At 27.9% G+C, this 19,250-nt stretch overlaps 5 protein-coding genes across 5 annotated transcripts in view; 3 read left to right on the forward strand and 2 right to left on the reverse strand.

Moving 5' to 3' along the window:
- Window positions 1-1,746: 1,746 nt before the first annotated feature.
- Window positions 1,747-2,692, forward strand: MKS88_002103 (uncharacterized protein; the record flags this gene model as incomplete). Its single annotated transcript, XM_067215084.1, has 2 exons — window positions 1,747-1,842; window positions 2,033-2,692. The coding sequence occupies 2 exons, from the start codon at window positions 1,747-1,749 to the stop codon at window positions 2,690-2,692; spliced, it is 756 nt and encodes a 251-aa protein (XP_067074397.1).
- Window positions 2,693-3,582: 890 nt separating this feature from the next.
- MKS88_002104 (PIH1 domain-containing protein) lies at window positions 3,583-5,987 on the forward strand (the record flags this gene model as incomplete). Its single annotated transcript, XM_067215085.1, has 2 exons — window positions 3,583-4,072; window positions 4,195-5,987. The coding sequence occupies 2 exons, from the start codon at window positions 3,583-3,585 to the stop codon at window positions 5,985-5,987; spliced, it is 2,283 nt and encodes a 760-aa protein (XP_067074398.1).
- Window positions 5,988-6,867: 880 nt separating this feature from the next.
- Window positions 6,868-11,048, reverse strand: MKS88_002105 (proteasome subunit beta type-6; the record flags this gene model as incomplete). The annotated part of the gene is made up of 6 exons (XM_067215086.1): window positions 6,868-7,711; window positions 8,572-8,647; window positions 9,406-9,466; window positions 9,626-9,719; window positions 9,952-10,264; window positions 10,697-11,048. 6 exons carry the CDS (start codon window positions 11,046-11,048, stop codon window positions 6,868-6,870), a joined length of 1,740 nt encoding a protein of 579 aa, XP_067074399.1.
- A 2,771-nt stretch (window positions 11,049-13,819) lies between these two features.
- On the forward strand, window positions 13,820-15,290 carry MKS88_002106 (uncharacterized protein; the record flags this gene model as incomplete). Its single annotated transcript, XM_067215087.1, has 5 exons — window positions 13,820-13,878; window positions 14,181-14,220; window positions 14,678-14,717; window positions 14,873-14,911; window positions 15,151-15,290. 5 exons carry the CDS (start codon window positions 13,820-13,822, stop codon window positions 15,288-15,290), a joined length of 318 nt encoding a protein of 105 aa, XP_067074400.1.
- Window positions 15,291-15,859: 569 nt separating this feature from the next.
- Window positions 15,860-19,250, reverse strand: part of MKS88_002107 (protein MAM3) — a gene marked incomplete at both ends in the record, with an annotated part of 4,572 nt that continues 1,181 nt past the window's right edge. Inside the window, 3 exons of the mRNA XM_067215089.1 lie at window positions 15,860-15,906; window positions 16,098-16,154; window positions 16,370-19,250. The exon at window positions 16,370-19,250 is cut by the window's right edge and continues 62 nt beyond it. Coding sequence (XP_067074401.1) covers window positions 15,860-15,906; window positions 16,098-16,154; window positions 16,370-19,250 — 2,985 coding nt within the window. The remainder of the gene's footprint in view (window positions 15,907-16,097; window positions 16,155-16,369) is intronic.

A 19,250-nucleotide genomic window follows, 5' to 3' on the forward strand; every position in this document is an offset into this window, starting at 1 on the left:
TTTTTTAATATATATTTGTTCATCTTTTAGTTTCGCGTAACAAAACTCAAAAAGTTTAATTGTACACTTTAAAAAGAAAGAGAACCTTTGCATGTATAGTTGTTAGACTGCAATTTTTTTATTCATTTGTTGATACAATCCTCATATATTGAAAAAAAGAAAAATACAAATTTTTTTTTTTAAATTTTCTTGATTTTTATTTGAAAATAGTTCATTTAAGAATAGACGACTGTATTGGGCATGTTTTCATTAATGCTTCTTTTCCTTTCAAATATGACTCAACTGTTTTATACAATTTTGTATAATAACAGGGAAACCTTTCATTCATAACAGCTTTTCGCGCATATAATTTTATCTTTCCTGCTTAAGGGGATGTAAATATATGTACTAAACTAAAATATAAACTTATATATTCCTTCAAGTAACCTAACTAAATACATTTTCATAATTTTAATATTAAAAAGGGGAAAGGGGATCTCACTCCTTTTTTTTTTGTGTAGTTTTAACTGTTATGTTGAAATAAACTTCAGATAGGGTTTTAAAAAATATGATTCTTCGAATAGCAATTTCCTTTTATTGCATAATGTGGAACTATGTAGATTATTTTATACATATACACATTCATATATATATATATATGTACATTTTTTTTTTTTTATAAAAAAAAGAAAAATAATAACAATATTTTTCTATATGTACAGTAATTTTTAGCTCAAATTAAAAGCAATATTTTTCGACTTTTCAACTATCTTTACTACCTAACAAAAAGTAATACTAAATTAAAAGGCGGAATACTGAAAAGAATTTAATAGTACACAAATACGCTCTTTAGCGGGGTTTATGTTCGTACGTATGTACCAATGTATGTATGTATATATATATATATATATATATATATATATATATACATACATACATATATTTATGAACAGTCATACAAAGAAAAAAAAAATAGTTCACTCCATACTTATTACATAAAACTTCACCTTCTACAATTGTACATTCATCGTATTGTTATTTCTTTTATATGCAGTAGCATAAATTTTTTACTTTAAAATAGTGGTCAAAAAGTAGAACATACATATAGCTATTTTTGCATTTTTTTTTTTTTTTATTTTATGAACAATTTTTGGATAATTTTAGACAAAAAAAAAAAAAATAAAAATAATAAAAAAATGAATACTCTCACCTTACGAAAATACAATTGTTTATTATTTTTTTTACCTGAATTGTTAAGAAAAAATAGAAAGCCAATTTAGGAGCTTCAATTCGCCAAGTTAAGCCTTGCATATATGTGCCTGCGCAGTGCATTTATATTTATGTATATAAGTATGTGCACATGCACACACACGCACACGTACATATATATTATATGTATATACATATATATTATATGTATATACATATATATTATATATATATACATTTATATGTGTGTATGATATGTATGTGTGTATGATATGTATGCGTGTATGATATGTATGTGTGTATGATATGCATGTGTGTATGATATGTATGTGTTTATGGTATATATGTGTGTGTTATTTGCTTGTATGTGTACGTACAAATGTGCATGAACCTTTGTTCTCTTAACCGTAAACTTCAGTGCAGACTGTTCACTGATTTAAAAAAAGACAGTTACAAAATATTCATTATGCCCATTGGGAACACCATAAATTACCTTGCCCTGTTCATGTAAATTTTTACAACATTTAATGACTTTACTTGGCTATTCGTGTGTGAAGGATGGAAAAACAAATAGACAACGATCTTATATACAATTCTTATGAAGAATATATTAGAAAAAGGATTACACCAACAGACTTGTTTTACATTGAAGATGTAATTATGAACATAAAAAAAAAAAAATAAGGCACAACACTTTACTGAATTTGTTATTTTTTGAAGGCGCCGAAAAAAGAAAAAAAGAAATAAACTAACATATAAATACATATATATGTGTATGACTACATTTAAACTGTACTTTCAATTTCCTTCCCTACCTTTTCTCTTTTATCTTCCTCTTTTTAAGGAAGAGCTTGTGTTTGAAATATTCTCATTAGGACTGAAAAGCAGAGGAGTGCTAAGTTTAGAAGATTTTAACAGCACTTATAAAAAAAAAAAAAGAAATGAAAAAAAGCCAGTCAAAGAAGAAAATAAAGAAAACATACTATACGATATTAATTTATTGTACAGTAATACAAAAGATTTCTTTTTTACAATGAATTATCATTTACACTTTTGCAAAGAAAATAAAATAAGCACAATTCTGTTTATTCGTTATGTGAATAAACAGAAATATGAAATAAGTTCTTATATAGATATTAACATGGAAAAAGTTCGAGATAAAATAAATCGAAAAAAGTATATTTATGCAAGCAAAAAAGATTTATCTTACTATAACTGGCATAATAATTATACATGTACAAACAGTAGTGAAAACTATGAAATAGTAATAAATAAAAAAATCGGTCTTATATTTAAACATATTCATACGAATAAATATTTTATATTGAGTTCAAATAAAGAGCTAAAAATAAAATTAAGCGATAATATATATAAAGATCATAGCTCAAAAACTAATATTGTTGATGGAAAAGAAGAAATGATAAAATTATGCCACGATATTAAAAGGATGGAAGTAAATGATTCCAATTATTTGCAATGTGTACTTTATACACTACACTTGTAAGAAATTTCTTTTTTAACAAGTCTTTTTTTTTTTTTTTTTTTTTTTTCCCTCCCCCCGGCACATTTTATTAATCTATCCTTCTGAGGAATTTTCGCTTAAGACCTTAATAACTTGTATTATTTCGTACTTCCTCTCTTTTTTTCATTTTTTTTTTTTTAGTGTAGCTTAATTTCCTTACACATGAACTTACATAAATGACAGAACAAGCTATTTCACAGTCTTCATTAAAAAATACTTGGAAAAATAAAAGGAGAAGTTTTAAAAAGATTCCTACTATTTTTCCTTAAGAAAAGAGAAAAAGCGAAAAAACGAAAACGTCAAAAAATATTATTACTGTGCCTGCATTTTTTCCCGAACAAGCAAAATAAAAATATAAATTAAAGGAAAAAAAAAAAAAAAAAATGTAAAACAAAATAAAGCAAAATATAAAACGTACTAAAGCAAAATATAAAACGTACTAAAGCAAAATATAAAGCGTACTAAAGCAAAATATAAAACGTACTAAAGCAAAATATAAAACGTACTAAAGCAAAATATAAAACATAATATAAAACAAAACAAAAAATATAATTTACGGATTAGTAAAAAGACCCAAAATAGTATAGAACACCAAAGAGCTTATGGAGAATAAGATAAGGTACACTTCTGTAGTGTACACGGTTTGACATAGTGTGTTGTCGGTCTCCTCTTTCTGATAAAAAAAAAAATAAACAAACAAACAAATACGCAATCGGTAGAACTTGCAGTGTTATGCATAAAATATTTCATAGGTCCATATTAATATACATGTAAGCGCATTTACATACATGTACATATAGACGAATACCCCCGTATTGTTCATACCCGTAAGCGCCAATGTGTGTGCGAAGAAAGTCTATTTTTTCAAAACCATGGAAGATATAAAAATTAGTTATGAAGAAAAGGAAAAATTCCACAAAGCATTTAGGCAGCATGAGTTTCGAATGCTATTTGATGAATATTTTGATGAAATATCTGATAAAAAATACAGAAAAGAAAAAGAGGATTATTTGTTAAGTTTATATTTTAAGGGGGAATTAAAAAAAGATCAAATTTTGATTAAACCAATTGAAGCATTTTGTGTTAAAACAAAAATTTTGTATTCTAACCACACTAACCAAAGACTTTTTTTAAATATCTGCTCTCATGAAGGTATTCATAGTATTTCTTTTGGGGATATTTCCAGGGGGGAGGTGAACATTCCTTACTCCCTTTCTCAAATTAGGCCTGACAAACAAGGTAAAAAAAAAAAAAAAAAGGCAGCAAAAAAGGGCAGCCAAAGAGCACCTGAAAAAGATGATCAAAATGTAGTAAAACGATTGTGTGCGGGGGAGATGAATATGCATGAACGTGTCCATGTAAGTATATACATATATGTGTATGTATATATATGTTTATGTATGTATGTATATACATATATATGTATATACGTAACGAAGTGTACACGATGTTCCCCATTTTTTACACACACACCCCGGTTTAAGGAAACAACGTGTGCTGCTTAACGATAGATTGTTGTGTTAACCCGTTAACGGTGAATGTAACTAGAAACTACAATGAAATTTTAAATTTTTTGCTGGAAGATGTGTGTGTAAATATTGAAAAAAATATCATGAAGGATAAGGAAAAGATTTGTCGAGATTTTAAAGTTTCAAGTGATATGAAATGTAAAGGTGATAAGCCTTTTTTACTATGTATAAATAAAAGTGTTATTAAAAAAAATATATTAATAGAAGAAGAGAAGAAATTGGAAAACATGAAAAAAGAATTCGAAGAAAAGAATACAGCTATATCACCAAATGATGTGGACAAAATTTTACAGAAAAGTAAAGTAGAGACAGAAATAAGAAAGAATGAAGAAAACGAACTTGACAATTCAGATATGCAAGAATTGAACACGAGAAGTATTGAAGTAGGAAAGGTAGAAATACAAAGGGAAAAAAAAAAATATTTTATTTATCATCAAGGTACAATGAATACGTCTTCTTTCTTTAAATTAAAAGAGAACAAACAAATTTCTCTTAATTTACCTAGTAAAATAAAAGTTTTAATATGTACAGATAATTATGTTAAGAAAAATGATATAAATATAAGAATCGAAAAGAAGATACTTCAAGTGAAATTTGATAACTCAGAAGAGGAAGATGTAATTGTCCATTTGCCATATCCTTGTAATGGGAAAGACTATGTGTGTGTTTTAAAAAAAGATAAAAAGAAAATAGAAATATATTTAAAATTGTGCGAAGAGTTTCTAAAGGAGTATGCTGACAGCATATATGAAAAGTATTACCATAATAAGAGGGTTGATGATAGCATTGACTCGTTGAACTACATTGACGATATAGTGGATAGTTACCAAAAAGGGAAAGACAAAGTAGATGAAGAGGTGAATGAGGGGGCAGAAGAAGAGGATGAGAAGGAAGAGGCGAATAGGAAGGTAAAAGAGGAGGATGAAAAGGAAGAGGCGAATAGGGGGGTAGAAGAAGAGGCTAGAAAGGAAGGGACGAATAGGAAGGTAGAAGAAGAGGCGAATAAGGGGGCAGAAAAAGATGGATTAACAAAAGAAGCTGAAGTTCAAGGAGGAAGCGAAGAAATACAAAACAATAAAAACCTTAACGAAGAAACGTCCAAAAGTTGTAGTTCTTCAAAAATTAAAAAAAATGATATGGAATTTCCGCCTGTTGTGCCAGAATATAGTGAAAGTGTACCTATACAAGAATTAATAAAAAATAAATCTGAAAAAATGTTAGATAGTTCTTTTAGTTTCAATGATAAGAATAATTTTTTAAATTGTGACATATCAACGAAGCTAAAATTTGGCTTTCTTGATGATTCCAAATGCGCAGAGATGAGTGAAAAAGGTGTAGAGGAAGACACAAGGGGCGGTATAAGTCAAAGTTGCAAAATTAGAGATATCGATTTAGAAGGACTTAAAAAGGAAGACCTTAATTGCACAATAAAGAGAAATAATAATATGTTAAATAATGGAGGAAATACTTTTCCTAATGGTATAAAGATAGAGATGGTAAATGATGAAGCCGATTTATTTAATAACGATCAAGTTGCTGAAAAGAGTTCAGCATTGTCGCATGAACATGCAGATAAAAATATAGGAAGTGAATTTAACAAGCTGAGCAAACTTAGAAAAAAAAAAAGTCAGATTTCAGGATGTCCTTCTACTCTTAATGATAGTGAATATTTGAAAGATATTGATATGTATGAACATGCAGAAAAGGGAGTTATCTTTTCTTGCATGTTATGGACTGCATACATATAAAAAGGAAGAACGGTAAAATGGCAAAAGCGTCATGAAAAAGACATGAAAAAAATTCTGAACGTTCATAATTTTTTTTTTTTTTTCCTTTTTTAAATAGGTATTTGGAATTTTTCTCCCTTTCAATGTGGGATATTGGCTATGCAAGGAAGGTGAGAATTTCCTCATGTATTTTGTAGCTTGTATATATGTTCATACGTACTTGTGTGCATATATAAACACAATTGCTTATTTACAAACATATCAATCTTTGCAGTGTCTCAGTAAATTTTAAATGGGCAGAAAAAGCTCAATGGAAGAAAAAAGAGAGGGGGGAACTTATTTCCTCCCTCCGTCTTAACACAGAAATTGCCTATTTTTACACGTTATGATTATTTTACAAGATGGCAAAGAAAAAAAAAAAAAAAAAAATAAAGGTAAAAATAAACATATAAAATAAAAGTAAAAAAAAATAAATATATAAAATAAAAGTAAAAAAAAATAAATATATAAAATAAAAGTAAAAAAAAATAAATATATAATAATAGCATACATCTTTTTATGGTTATATTGTTGAAAACCATTTTAACTTCTTCATGTGCATAAAATGTATACGAGTTTTTTTTAATTTAGTACTTTCACATATATATATATATATATATATATATATGTATATAAGTATATATGCACGTGTGCTTATGCATAGATAGTTGTCTTAAATATATGCAGTTAATTCTCTAAAAAAAGAACAAAAAAAGGGCATTTCCACTGCAATGCACATTGTGTGGAGTTGAGTTATACGCTCAGGAGAAACTTGTACTTTAAATTTAAGTTGATAATAAAAACGATTTCGCAAAAAAAAAAAAAAAAAAAAATGATTACTACCACATGTCCCCATTGCCAGCTAGTAATCAAAATGCAGCTGGGTATTTGTAACGGTGTATTCTTCTACAAAGAGTTTCGTTATATTAATTATTCTTACAATCCCCCCACTACTATTATCATTGTACATGGCATATTTGACACAATTTAGAATTAAATCAAAACATTCTTTTTTGTTCATAAATTTTTTATATTTATCTTGTAAATACGACTGAATGTATACACTCCCACTACCACTAACTGCATAATCATATCTTTGAATTATGCTCCCATTTAAATTGACTGAATAAAGTTGTTGTTCTTTTTCTTTATCATAACCACCAAAGATAAGACCACACGATAAGAAATTATTATTCGCATACAGAAGCTTTTTGGTAATGTGTGCTATATTTTCTACTAACGGATTATAATCCATAAATTTATCTTCATAAAAATATTTATGTTTAGTTATTAAATTTGTATTGCTATTATTATAATCTAACGAATTGTTAATTTTATTTATGTCAATCTCTTCATCATTTATATCATCATTTATTACTTCATCTTCATGGAATCTACCTTTTTTTCGATTTTCACTTTTCATAGATAAACAATAATGTTTTATTATTTCAATTACTTTTTGGCTATGTGCTGAAGCACCACTTCTACACACATAGATATTTTCATTTATTCGATTTATTTTCCTTGAACATTTGTTCGTAATAAACGTTCCTGAGGATGTTCTAGTGTCACATGCAAGCATCACACCACTATCGTATATTAAGCCAATGATTGTCGTTCCATCAGATATTGGGGTTTTAATATCATATATACCACTAGCCAAGTTATCATTCATCGACTGTATTTTAATGCTTTCCACTTCCATCCTTCGAGATTTATGCGCACACAGGAATAAAGAGGAGGGAAGTAATAAGCGGAAATAGGAAGGGGAAATAATAAGTGGAAGTAATATGAAAAGGTAGAAATAGCAGGAAGCAAAACTTCGCAGAGGTGTAAAAAAAAAAAAAATTATGAGTTGTTGATTGGCGTTTTTCTATTTTTTATTTTTTTAAAAGGAACACATAAACAACTACATGTATATGCATACATACATACATACATGCATACATGCATACATACATGCATACATACATGCATACATACATACATACATACATACATGCATACATACATACAGTGGCGTAGCCTTGCATATGCGGTGAGTACTGGCTTTTCAGGCAACTCGCTCTTTCAGTACACGTTATATAAAAAATTTCGCAGGGACGCTAAAAATTGTTCACGCAAACATACACATATGTATAACTTACGTACTCTCACACATTCTTTTATGCTAAAGGAACAGAAAACGATTTAAAACAATGCGCAAGCTAGAAATTATTAAACCTTGTCACTCTCAACATATCAATATAACTCATTTTTTTACCTCACTGGCATTTGAAATTTATCGAAAGTTATATCATTAAAAAAGTTATGAACAGTTAATAATTTTTATTCAGAGAGGGGTATAATAAATTAATGATGTACATTCTTATTAACAAATATTTTTATAAAAAAAAAAAAAGTACCGTTCGTTTAAACCGTATTTGATAAATATATATACGTATTTACAGATGATATTAAACGTTACGAAAAGTGGTAATATAAATAAATTGTAGCTTTATAATGAAAATATTATGTTTTCTTAGCATATTGGTATAAGGGTTAAAAAAAAAAAAAAAAATTTTACTCACGAGTCAGGTTGTTTTTTCGGAACAAGTCGGCTGAATATTTTGTTTTAAACTTGAGTGTCAAATCTTGTGTTTCTTAAAATTTTTTCAGGCGGCGTGTACATCAGCATATATGTGTATTATATACATATACATACGTACGTACATGTAGACTTATTTCTAAAGCACCTATTTTGTGGAATTTAGCGTTTTACATTCGTAAATATGAACACAAATTAAGAATTGCACAAAAGGGCTTTTAATTAATTGCGAAAATTTTATTTTTCTTGAGTAGGCCTCTAATATATTTTAGGAACGTTTTAAATAGTGCAATTTTCTCTTTTCTTTTTTTTTTTCGTATTTTGTGGAAATTAAAAGGAGGAAAAAAAAATAACACAAAATAATAAAGGTTAAAAAAAAAATAAGATAAAAAAAAAAAAAGGACTAAAGGGTACGAAAAAGAATGAAATGGTACGAAAAAGAATGAAATGGTACGAAAAAGAATGAAATGGTACGAAAAAGAATGAAATGGTACGAAAAAGAATGAAATGGTACGAAAAAGAATGAAATGGTACGAAAAAGAATGAAATGGTACGAAAAAGAATGAAATGGTACGAAAAAGAATGAAATGGTACGAAAGAGAACTAAAGAGAACGAAAGAGAACGAAAGAGGACGAAAAAACTCGAATTTACAATCCCAATTGATTTATTTCATGTGGAAAATTTATTACCTGTTGGTCCACTTTCTTATTTTGGCTTCCATGGAAGCATGTAAAATGCTTGCAAATAATCGCACACACGAAATATCGTGAGGTAAAATGTTCCTTATTATGTGCTTTTAAAATATTCATTACCATCGTACGTATCATCACCAAGCACGCTATTCCAATTATTCTCATTCTGACGAACCAAATTCTTAAAAAATTTAATGATGTAAAATTTATATATGTAGGTATATATATAATTTAATGGTAGAACATTTGTTATGTCCTATTTAAACACATTATGAATGTATTAATAATAAAGTGAAGGAGAAAAAAAACAAATTTTTTTTTTTTTTTTTTTGTATTATACCATAATGTGATCTATTAAACTTTTTTCATTATATTCTTTTAAATTTATGGCTTTTTTATTGTTCCCTAAAACTTTTAATACTCCTGAAACGTTTCTGTGTTATTACATGGTTGTAATACAAGAATGGAAATAAATTATTGCACATATGAGGTTAACTATTTGAATGCGCTGCGTTTCGTTGATAATAGCGAAAAAATGGAAAAGAAAAGAAAACAAAAAAAAAAAAAATAGAAAATATAAAACGAAAAGAAAAACAAAATACAAAACGAAAAGAAAAACAGAATACAAAACGAAAAAAAAAAGAAAAAGCAAAATAGTGCTTTTACCTTAAATATACATTCACTTCATCTTTAATCTCATTCGTATCTTTTTCTTTCATTTCGAATAATTCTGCATATTCGTCTTCAGCTAGGTTGTTAACATTTGAAAAAATGTTTGTGTTATTTTCTTCTTCATATTTTTCATATATGTATTCCTCATCGGCATACAAAATGAAAACATGGGAAGGTAAATATTGAAGACATTCATTTGCCTGTACATTAGTGTTGGGAAAGCCTTCAATAACATATCCCCTTTTTTGCTTTGCGTCTAAGCTGTTTATATTACTTTTAACAATAGAACATACTAAATCGTCCCTTACTATTAAAATGTGTATAAAGGATGTAACATAAATAATCACGTATGGAAAAGTGTGCAAATTTTTTTTGCACAATTTAGCTATATTTTTCTTTTTTTTCTTTTTTTCATGTTAAATAAAGTAGGACATATAAAAAATTATGCACAACTTTTTTTGTTCATAAAAAAAAGTATACAAAATTGTGTCTTATAAGATACTCATAAAATGCTATTTTTTTTTCTGGGTTTTCATTACACGTACATATACATGTATACATATATATATACACTATCACTGACTTTCTAACTATTTAAAATTTCATGTACTCTCAAGTGAACCCATATATGTGCTTATTAATATATATATATATATATATATATATATATTATATATAATATATATTTATAGATTTATATTCCTTTTTTTTTTTTTTTTTTTTTTTTTTTTGTAAATACTTAGTTTTTTATTCGGCAAATTTTGGTCATCATCATTTGTGTTATTTGTGTTACTCGAAATGTGGGATTTTATTAAATCGGGTGTATTAAGATGGTAGTAACTAAATGAGTTGGCAATTGAAGAAGATACCGTTGATGTAATTTTTAACAAAGGAGGGCCCATTATAAAAATTTTATTTAACAGGAAAGAATAAATATTCTTATATATATATAGATAAACATTTTCTGGTTTGTTCATTAAAACATTTTTTAAAATAACATCAAACAGCTTTTCAACATTTTTTTTGCGAATGTATTCATTGGTTTCTTCTTCATATTTTTTCAGAGTTTCGCAGTCTAATAGTGTTTCCATTCTTTGTAATTTTTTCTTTCACGAGTGCTCAAGGGGGGAAAATGTTGTCTTAATTTTTGCAGACAATTCGTTTGAAAGTGTATATATATATATATATATATATATATGCATGTACATGTATATGCACATATACATACAAAAATACGTGGACACAAATATTTGTGTACCTTTCGGAGAGCTGTGTATGATAAAATTAAGATAGCTTACAATGAAAAGGGGCGATTTTGGGGAAATATTTTGTTCGCCCTTAAAAATTTTGCATACACACAAATGCATATTTATATATATATGTGCATACATAAAAGCGTACATGCATATACATGGACATTTCTCATAGCAATTTTTTTATAATTAGACATTGAGTTTTCCTTGGAACAGTAATATTATACTTTTTAAGGGACACACAAAGAAAATTTTTTTTTTTTCTGTAAATGTTTATCTACTATAAGGACGATTTGAACATGGATATTATTATTATTTTTTTTTTCCATTTAAAATAAAAACAAAACAGGGAAAAATGCCTAGACGCGTGTTTTCTTAATTTGTATGTATTTATATCATGCACTTAAATTTGCATTAGTGCTATTTTTGCTTGCTATAGTTTTTATGAAACACAAGAGTTTCAAAAAAAAAATTCTTTTTTTTTTTTTTTTTGTATTTAATTTACGTTTTTGTTTTTACTCGTGATGAGCTAATAATTCAAGAGAGTTTTTTGCTTTTTTATTTTTTAAGAACTCTTAAAATGTAATTCAAATGTACGTGAATGTTTAAATGTGGGCAAATGTTTAAATGTGGGCAAATGTTTAAATGTGGGCAAATGTTTAAATGTGGGCAAATGTTTAAATGTAGGCAAATGTTTAAATGTGGGCAAATGTTTAAATGTAGTCAAATGTTTAAATGTAGGCAAATGTTTAAATGTAGTCAAATGTTTAAATGTAGGCAAATGTTTAAATGTGGGCAAATGTTTAAGTATAGGCGAATGTTTAAATGTATGCGAATATTTACATTTTTAATGCTTCATAATAAGTCTAATAGAGAGGAAATAAAAAGAAGACAACGCGAAGGTAAAAAAAAACTAGAGTTGCTGTGTTTTCTTGAGAGTAAAACAATTTATTTTTTGTTTTTTGAAATGAGTAAAGTAAAACTAGTCTAAATGATATATGCATAGAAATACCAGATATATGAGTATATATATTTACACATTTACGTAAGCATGTACATAATATTTTATTAAGATGAAAAATATGAAAAGAGGAAGGAGACATGCCTATTAATTATACAGCTAAATGTTGAGCACATAATTAAGTGGATAAACTTTTGGAATGCATGCACAAGTATATCTGTTTGTATATGTGTGTGTATATGTATAGCTCTTGGCACTAAGCTATTGGCACTAAGCTCTTGGCACTAAGCTCTTGGCACTAGTTTTTTTAAAACTTCCTACATTGTTCATTCTGGGCAGAAACGATGGATGTGCGTTTTACAAAATATTGATTAAAAATTATGAACAACTTTGAAAAGGGTAAAGTTAAAATGAAAAATATTATTATGCACTGTTAATAAAATAGATATACAAAAAACTTTTGGTTAAATTTTTTTGGTAATTTTGTTGGCTGTTTTGTTCGCAAATTTGCCAGCAATTTTTCTCGTAATTTCGCTAAAACTTTGTTCATAATTTTTTCGTTATTTTATGCTTTGTTGTATTTTATTTATTTATTTATTTTTTACTTATTTTTTTTATTTATTTTTTGTTTATTTTTTGTTTATTTTTTGTTTATTTTTTGTTTATTTTTTGTTTATTTTTTGTTTATTTTTTGTTTATTTTTTGTTTATTTTTTTTATTTTTTATTTATTTTCATGGGAAAATTTCAGCTTACACACACCAAGTATACATAAATTTGACATCAACGGGTAATGACATTTTTTGAAATTTTTTTTTTTTTTTTTTTTTTTTTTTTTTTTTTTTTTTTTTTTTTTTTTTTAATCTGTGATAATATAGCTAAAAAAGAAGGATCGATTCAGTAATATTTCATTTGCAAAAATGAAGAAAAAATCTAAATGTCTTTTAAGAAGTGTGGAAAAAGAACAAAAGTGTAAATAATAAAAAAATAACAGATATGTGTTATAAAAGATTATTATTATGTTACTGTTTGCTGGGTGTCCACAAACTGATTTATGTGTGAATTCGTTTAAAGATAGAGAAAACAAAAGAAAAAATAAGAAAAAATAAGAAAAAATAAGAAAAAATAACAAAAAAATAAGAAAAAAGAAAAAATAACAAAAAAATAACAAAAAAATAACGAAAAGATAACGAAAAAATAAAGAAAAAATAACGAAAAAATAACGAAAAAATAACGAAAAAAATTGAGTGAAAAAGCAAATCAGGAAAAATTACATTATTATAATTTCTCTTTTTTCTAAATTTTTTCTAAATTTTTCCTCAAATTTTTGTTCTTTCGTCATTCGTTCGTCATTCTTATCATTTTTATCGATTTTTTTTTTTTTATCATTTTTCTTCATTTTTCACCATTTTTCTTCATTTTTCACCATTTTTCTTCATTTTTCATCATTTTTCTTCTTTTCTTTTTTTTCCCACCCCTACATTTTAAAAACGTTAATTGACCTTTGTAGAAGGCTCTCTTCACAAATTAAAAAAAAAAAATCGAATTTTAGCGTTAAAGTTAATGCTTATGTCTGTACATATCTCTTTTAATAAATACGCCATATTTTATTTTATATACTAACCATAATGACATTAAAAAAAATTTATAATGGGCATTTCCGCAGAATACCATCAAGGTGAACATTTAAGAGAGACTGTTTTAAAAATGTACTAAAATGTAGAAACATGTACGCACTGCGTACATGTATACACAAATGTATATATGATGTACATACACGCATATATATATATATATATATATATATATATATATATTTGCTAATATATGCAAATGTAATAATGTTATTGCAATTATGCAAATGCAGGGATGTATATATATATATATATTATAATAATACAACCAAATATTTATTCGCACAATAAAAGAATTATATATACATATGTATATATATATATTTATATACATGTATATATACAACATATGAATACAAGTTTTTTTCTTTTAATAGGGACAAAGCTGAAAGTAGCTTTTCCACTGAGAAATCATCTGTGAGAAATTAAAAAAAAAAAGAAAATACATCAGAATATTCATATGTATGCATATGCGTATTGGGTTACGTCAATATTTATATACATACGTACACACATTCATATATATGAAACGTTAAAAACAATATAATTAAAGCATTTTGTTTGACTCGACATGGAAATTTTCGTAAAGCATTACGATATACGTTGTTTCTTCCCGTTTTACAAGAATAACCACGGAATAAATATCGTTTATCAATAAAATTGCACATAAATATGCGTACAAAAAATTTGACATATATATGTGTATAAATACATGTGTGTGTATGCATATATCTATGTATAAATACGTATGTGCGTATAAATACATAGGCGCGTATAAATACATAGGCGCGTATAAATACATAGGCGCGTATAAATACATATGTGCGTATAAATACATATGTGTATATATACATGCACAAAACATTTTCCGCAGGGGGAAGCATTTAATGAAAGCAAAAGTTTTGAAAAAAAAGGTTAAACAAATGGACACTTAAAAAAAATTCGTTTTTTTTTTTTTTTTTTTTTTTTTGCCATTTTACACATCATTCAATTGTGTATTTTTTATTTTATTTTTTTTTTTTTTAATTCCCTTTTCAACTGTCCGCTTGTGTTATGTTTTACTTTTTAGGCGATTACGGGATTGTTGATAACATAATATATGGTGCAGGTAAAATATCTTCGTCTGATACTTACCACTTTTTAAAAAAAATTTATTCGTTCTGAGAATATATATATTTACATATTTGTGTTATTCCATTTGTTTTAAACTCCCTCTTTTGTTTCTATCCACTTATCGCTTCGATCCCTGTGAAATACTACTATTGATAGATAAATAATCCTTATACTAATGTGTAAACATAACCTTACAGTGCACATTCATTTCCCCATTGTTCTTTTGTATCCCAGGTATAGGTGTCGGAGCCGTGGGACTATCGCTCGCAGTACTCAGTTCAACCGTTCTTGCCTCGACTTTATTATTTTCATCTTATTTTTGCACAAATACTTGCAATGTGAACGAAGAGGAATTCTCTGATGATTTTATTTAGATCATTTGTGTGGTATACGTGCACAGGTCAGACGGAAAAGAAGAAATGCATTGGATGCGCGCGTATGGACAAGTAAATAAATAGACATATTAAAACACACAAAAACGCAGAGATAGGTATGTGCGCATATTTACATAGTTGATGGAGCTTTTAAAGAACAATTTTATTTTATCCATATTCTCCTTCCACGGCATCCTTTTATTGGTTCATTTCGTTTAATTTTGCATTATTTTGCTTCATTTTGCTTCAATATGCTTTATTTCGTTTTATTTTGCTTCAATATGCTTTATTTCGTTTTATTTTGCTTCATTTTGCTTTATTTTGCTTTATTTTGCTTTATTTTGCTTCATTTTGCTTCATTTTGCTTTATTTTGCTTTATTTTGCTTCATTTTGCTTTATTTTGCTTTATTTTATTTTTTTTAAAATTCTTTAAAACTATAACTTCGTCATACAACATACAAAGAAATTAAAATAATTTTTCCAAAAAGAAAAAGGAAGATCACTAACAAATGTCAAAATTTAAAAAGAAACAAAAAAGAGAAAAACTACAGTTTAGTTATTTCCAAATTTAATTATCTCCAATGATCTCGTCAACTTCGTTGTTGTCGTAGCATTCTGAAAAAAATAAAGAAAAGAAAAAAAAAGATATTATACGTTAACCGTTAATCGTTAAGCAGCTAAACGTTTAACAGTTAATCGGCGTGCGCTCTTTTCAAGTCCAAATTAGTGAACGCGCGCGTAGCCAAAGTGAAACAGCATAGTAATTGGCATTGTTCATACGTGAATAATATAAAAAATTTAATTACCTATAATCATGTCCATATACTCGTTTTTTGACAAAATCATGTATTCACAGGCAGTATCTACAAAGATGAGATGAAGCGTATAAAAAAAAAAAAATGTATATATGTAAGCAGCATGTGGAACGGACGTTCTTTCGCTGTATCAATTTATGTGCATTTATTCAAATGAATGGCAATTTTTTTTTCTTATTCTTTCTTATTCTTTTTTATCCTTTTTGTCTTTTTTCTTTTTTTCCTTTTTTTCCTTTTTTTCTCTTTCCTTCCTCCTTTCTAACCTGCCACATAGGCGCACTTGTTGAAGTACACATGCTGCGTGTACCATTTTTTAAACAAGATATTGATGTTTTTTTGAATAACGATGGTTTGGGGTTTATTTGTAGTAGCGGTAGAAGTAGAAGCAGTGTTGGCAGTCGTAGTAGCTGCCTCCGTCGTCGTATCTGCAACCGTAGTCTGACCAGCTGGGTATATGTTTTTTTTATTTTTCTCTTTTTTTGATTTCTTTAGGAAAGTCCACGTATTATTTTTTGGATTACTTTGATCATCTGAATCTTTCCACCTAAAAAACAATGATCTTTTTTTTTTTTTTTTTTTTTCTTCTTCATACTTCTTTATAACGTTTATTCTTTTTTCAATTGTGCCGTTAAAGAGTTCAATAATATTACAAGGCCCTAAGGCTTCCAACCCAATGATGCACTTTCCTCCTAAGATATTTTTATCATTTTTTACATTTCTTACTTTTCCCTTCATTAAAATTATAGCATAATTTAAAAATGTGTTTTCTTTTAGTAGATATTCGTCCTTTGTTAATGTTTTAATTTTTTTTTTTTGAATACATTTGCTTATCAACTGGGTATCTATATATTTGAAATAAACATTTTCCTTCAGGAAGTTAATGACTTCCCTTTGGTAACTAAGCATTGTTGACTTTTTCCTTATTTTTTGCTCGTTCATGTGGATGACTAGTGCATCATTCGGAGTATAGACAGTCTTGATATTACCTCTATCAGCCGTTTTATCTGCTACCTTACATGATGCCTCTATCCTACCCTTGTCATGATCCACCTTATCGCTTCCTCTTTCTAACACCCCTTCATTGATAGTAACATGCTTATCTATCACTGTGCCTTTCTTTATATCAACCATTCGATCCTTACTTGAGCTATGTTTCCTCTTCTTATCTATTCCTTGAAAATTCTTTTTTCCCTGATCAACATTTATCTTTTTCATACGTTCGTTTGAATTATTCCACACAAAATTTGAAGGTATGTCAACAAATTTTTTTAGATTTCTAAAATCGAATTCATCTGAGATTTCTTCTTGTAATAACATTTCAATAACATCCTCTAACGTAATAATGCCAATATGAGAGTAAGTAGGATCTGTATTTTCATTATACATAACCTTTCTAACTACAACAATATGGTTGTTTGCACTTTTGAAAAAACTTAAAAGAGAAAGAATACTTTCATCATAGTCTACTCCATATACATACCTACCAATGTGTTTCAATATATACTTCACTGGTATTTCTATGTCTTTATGTCTAGTAACCCTAATATAATTTTTAATATCTAAGAATATAAGTTCCATATTTTTCTCTTTATTTAAATTTTCTTTTATCATTACGCTCTCGGTACCATACCTGCTTCGACTGTTGTTCAAGTCCAGGTGCATAATGCTGGCAGGGGGTACATACCCCTGCTTCTTGGATTCCATTCTCTCCCTCTGCTCACATGGTTCATTACCACTGGAGCAGCTACTACTGTTGCCGTTACTATTGCCTCTTTTGTCTCTGCTACTACCCTGGTCCTTAAACGACCGCCTTATTCTGTGTCCACTTTTGTTAATCTTGTTGTACATCCTTATCTTTTTCTTCACATCCATGAACACTAGCTGTTCGTTTAAACTGGACGAGTTATCATTGTCACTATCCATCATCTGATCTGAAAGAAACTCGACGAAATCCACATTTTTATTTTTAGAAGCATACGGGTTTTTGTACGACTTTTTAATTTTTTTTCTTTTTTTTTCCCTTAACTTCGAGGGGTTTACTATTTCATTTGTTTTTTCATCGTCTCTCCGCAATTTTCTATCACCTGCGCTGTAGTAATTATTGCTGGTCGTCTTCTCGTCCCCTACGTTAATTTTCACTCTCTTTTTTTTTTTTTTTTTACCATTAATATAGCCGTCGTTGCTGTTGTTGCTACTGTTGCTGCTGTTACTACTGTTCCTATTTTTGCAATTTTTGCTATTTATTTTTTTTTTTTGCACTACCCCCCCTTTATCTTTGCCCATCTGTTCGATGCTTATTTTTACATTTTCTTGGTCCGAATTTTCAGGGGCCCCTCTTTCACTGTCCGTATCAGAATGTTTCGTTTTGTCCATATTCTCGTCGACTCCCTTATCGTTGTAAATAGATCTGTTCTTATTAGTATTTCTCATAACGGCACTTCCTTTAGAATTTCCTGTCTTGCTCTTCTCTTTCATATTGACCACATGATTATCCCTTTCTATATCTTTATCATCATCTTTGCCAATCGTACTGTCTAGGTCACTATCATTTTCTTCCGTATTTGTATCATAGGTTCCGTTCCTTTTCTTACCATTGTAATTACTTAAAACATGGAAATATTTATCATTCATACTTTTATCCTCATCCGGTTTCTGCTTCTTCCATTGATTCTCTTTTGGTGTTTCTTTACCCAGTGCAGATCGACTCTGCATTTCTTTATCATCATAGGAGCATATTTTATTTGCTATTCTAATTTTCTTTGATTTCAGTTTTATCATGTGAAATATACCAGAGCCTGTTCCTTTTCTATAATACATGTGTTTATTTTTATCTTTTCTTTTTCTGCATTGTACTAAAGAATTAGTATCAAAGATTATTTTGTTAATTCCAAACCATATGTTTATTAAATCTTTAATATGTATAAGACCTACAACACACTCAGATATGTTTCTATTAAGCACAGGTATTCTTGAAAACCCACTTTTCAAAATTTTCTTTATCGTATGGTAATTTATAAAACTATTATAATCAATTCCAAACACATAATCTATATCAGTCATAATATGTATCACTTTGTATTGGGATAACTCTAGTGCACTTACAACAATCTTTGCTTCATCTTCGTTTAGTATGCCCGCTGCACT

This window comes from Plasmodium brasilianum, chromosome 7 (genome assembly GCF_023973825.1).
Source record: "Plasmodium brasilianum strain Bolivian I chromosome 7, whole genome shotgun sequence".
NCBI lineage: Eukaryota > Apicomplexa > Aconoidasida > Haemosporida > Plasmodiidae > Plasmodium > Plasmodium brasilianum.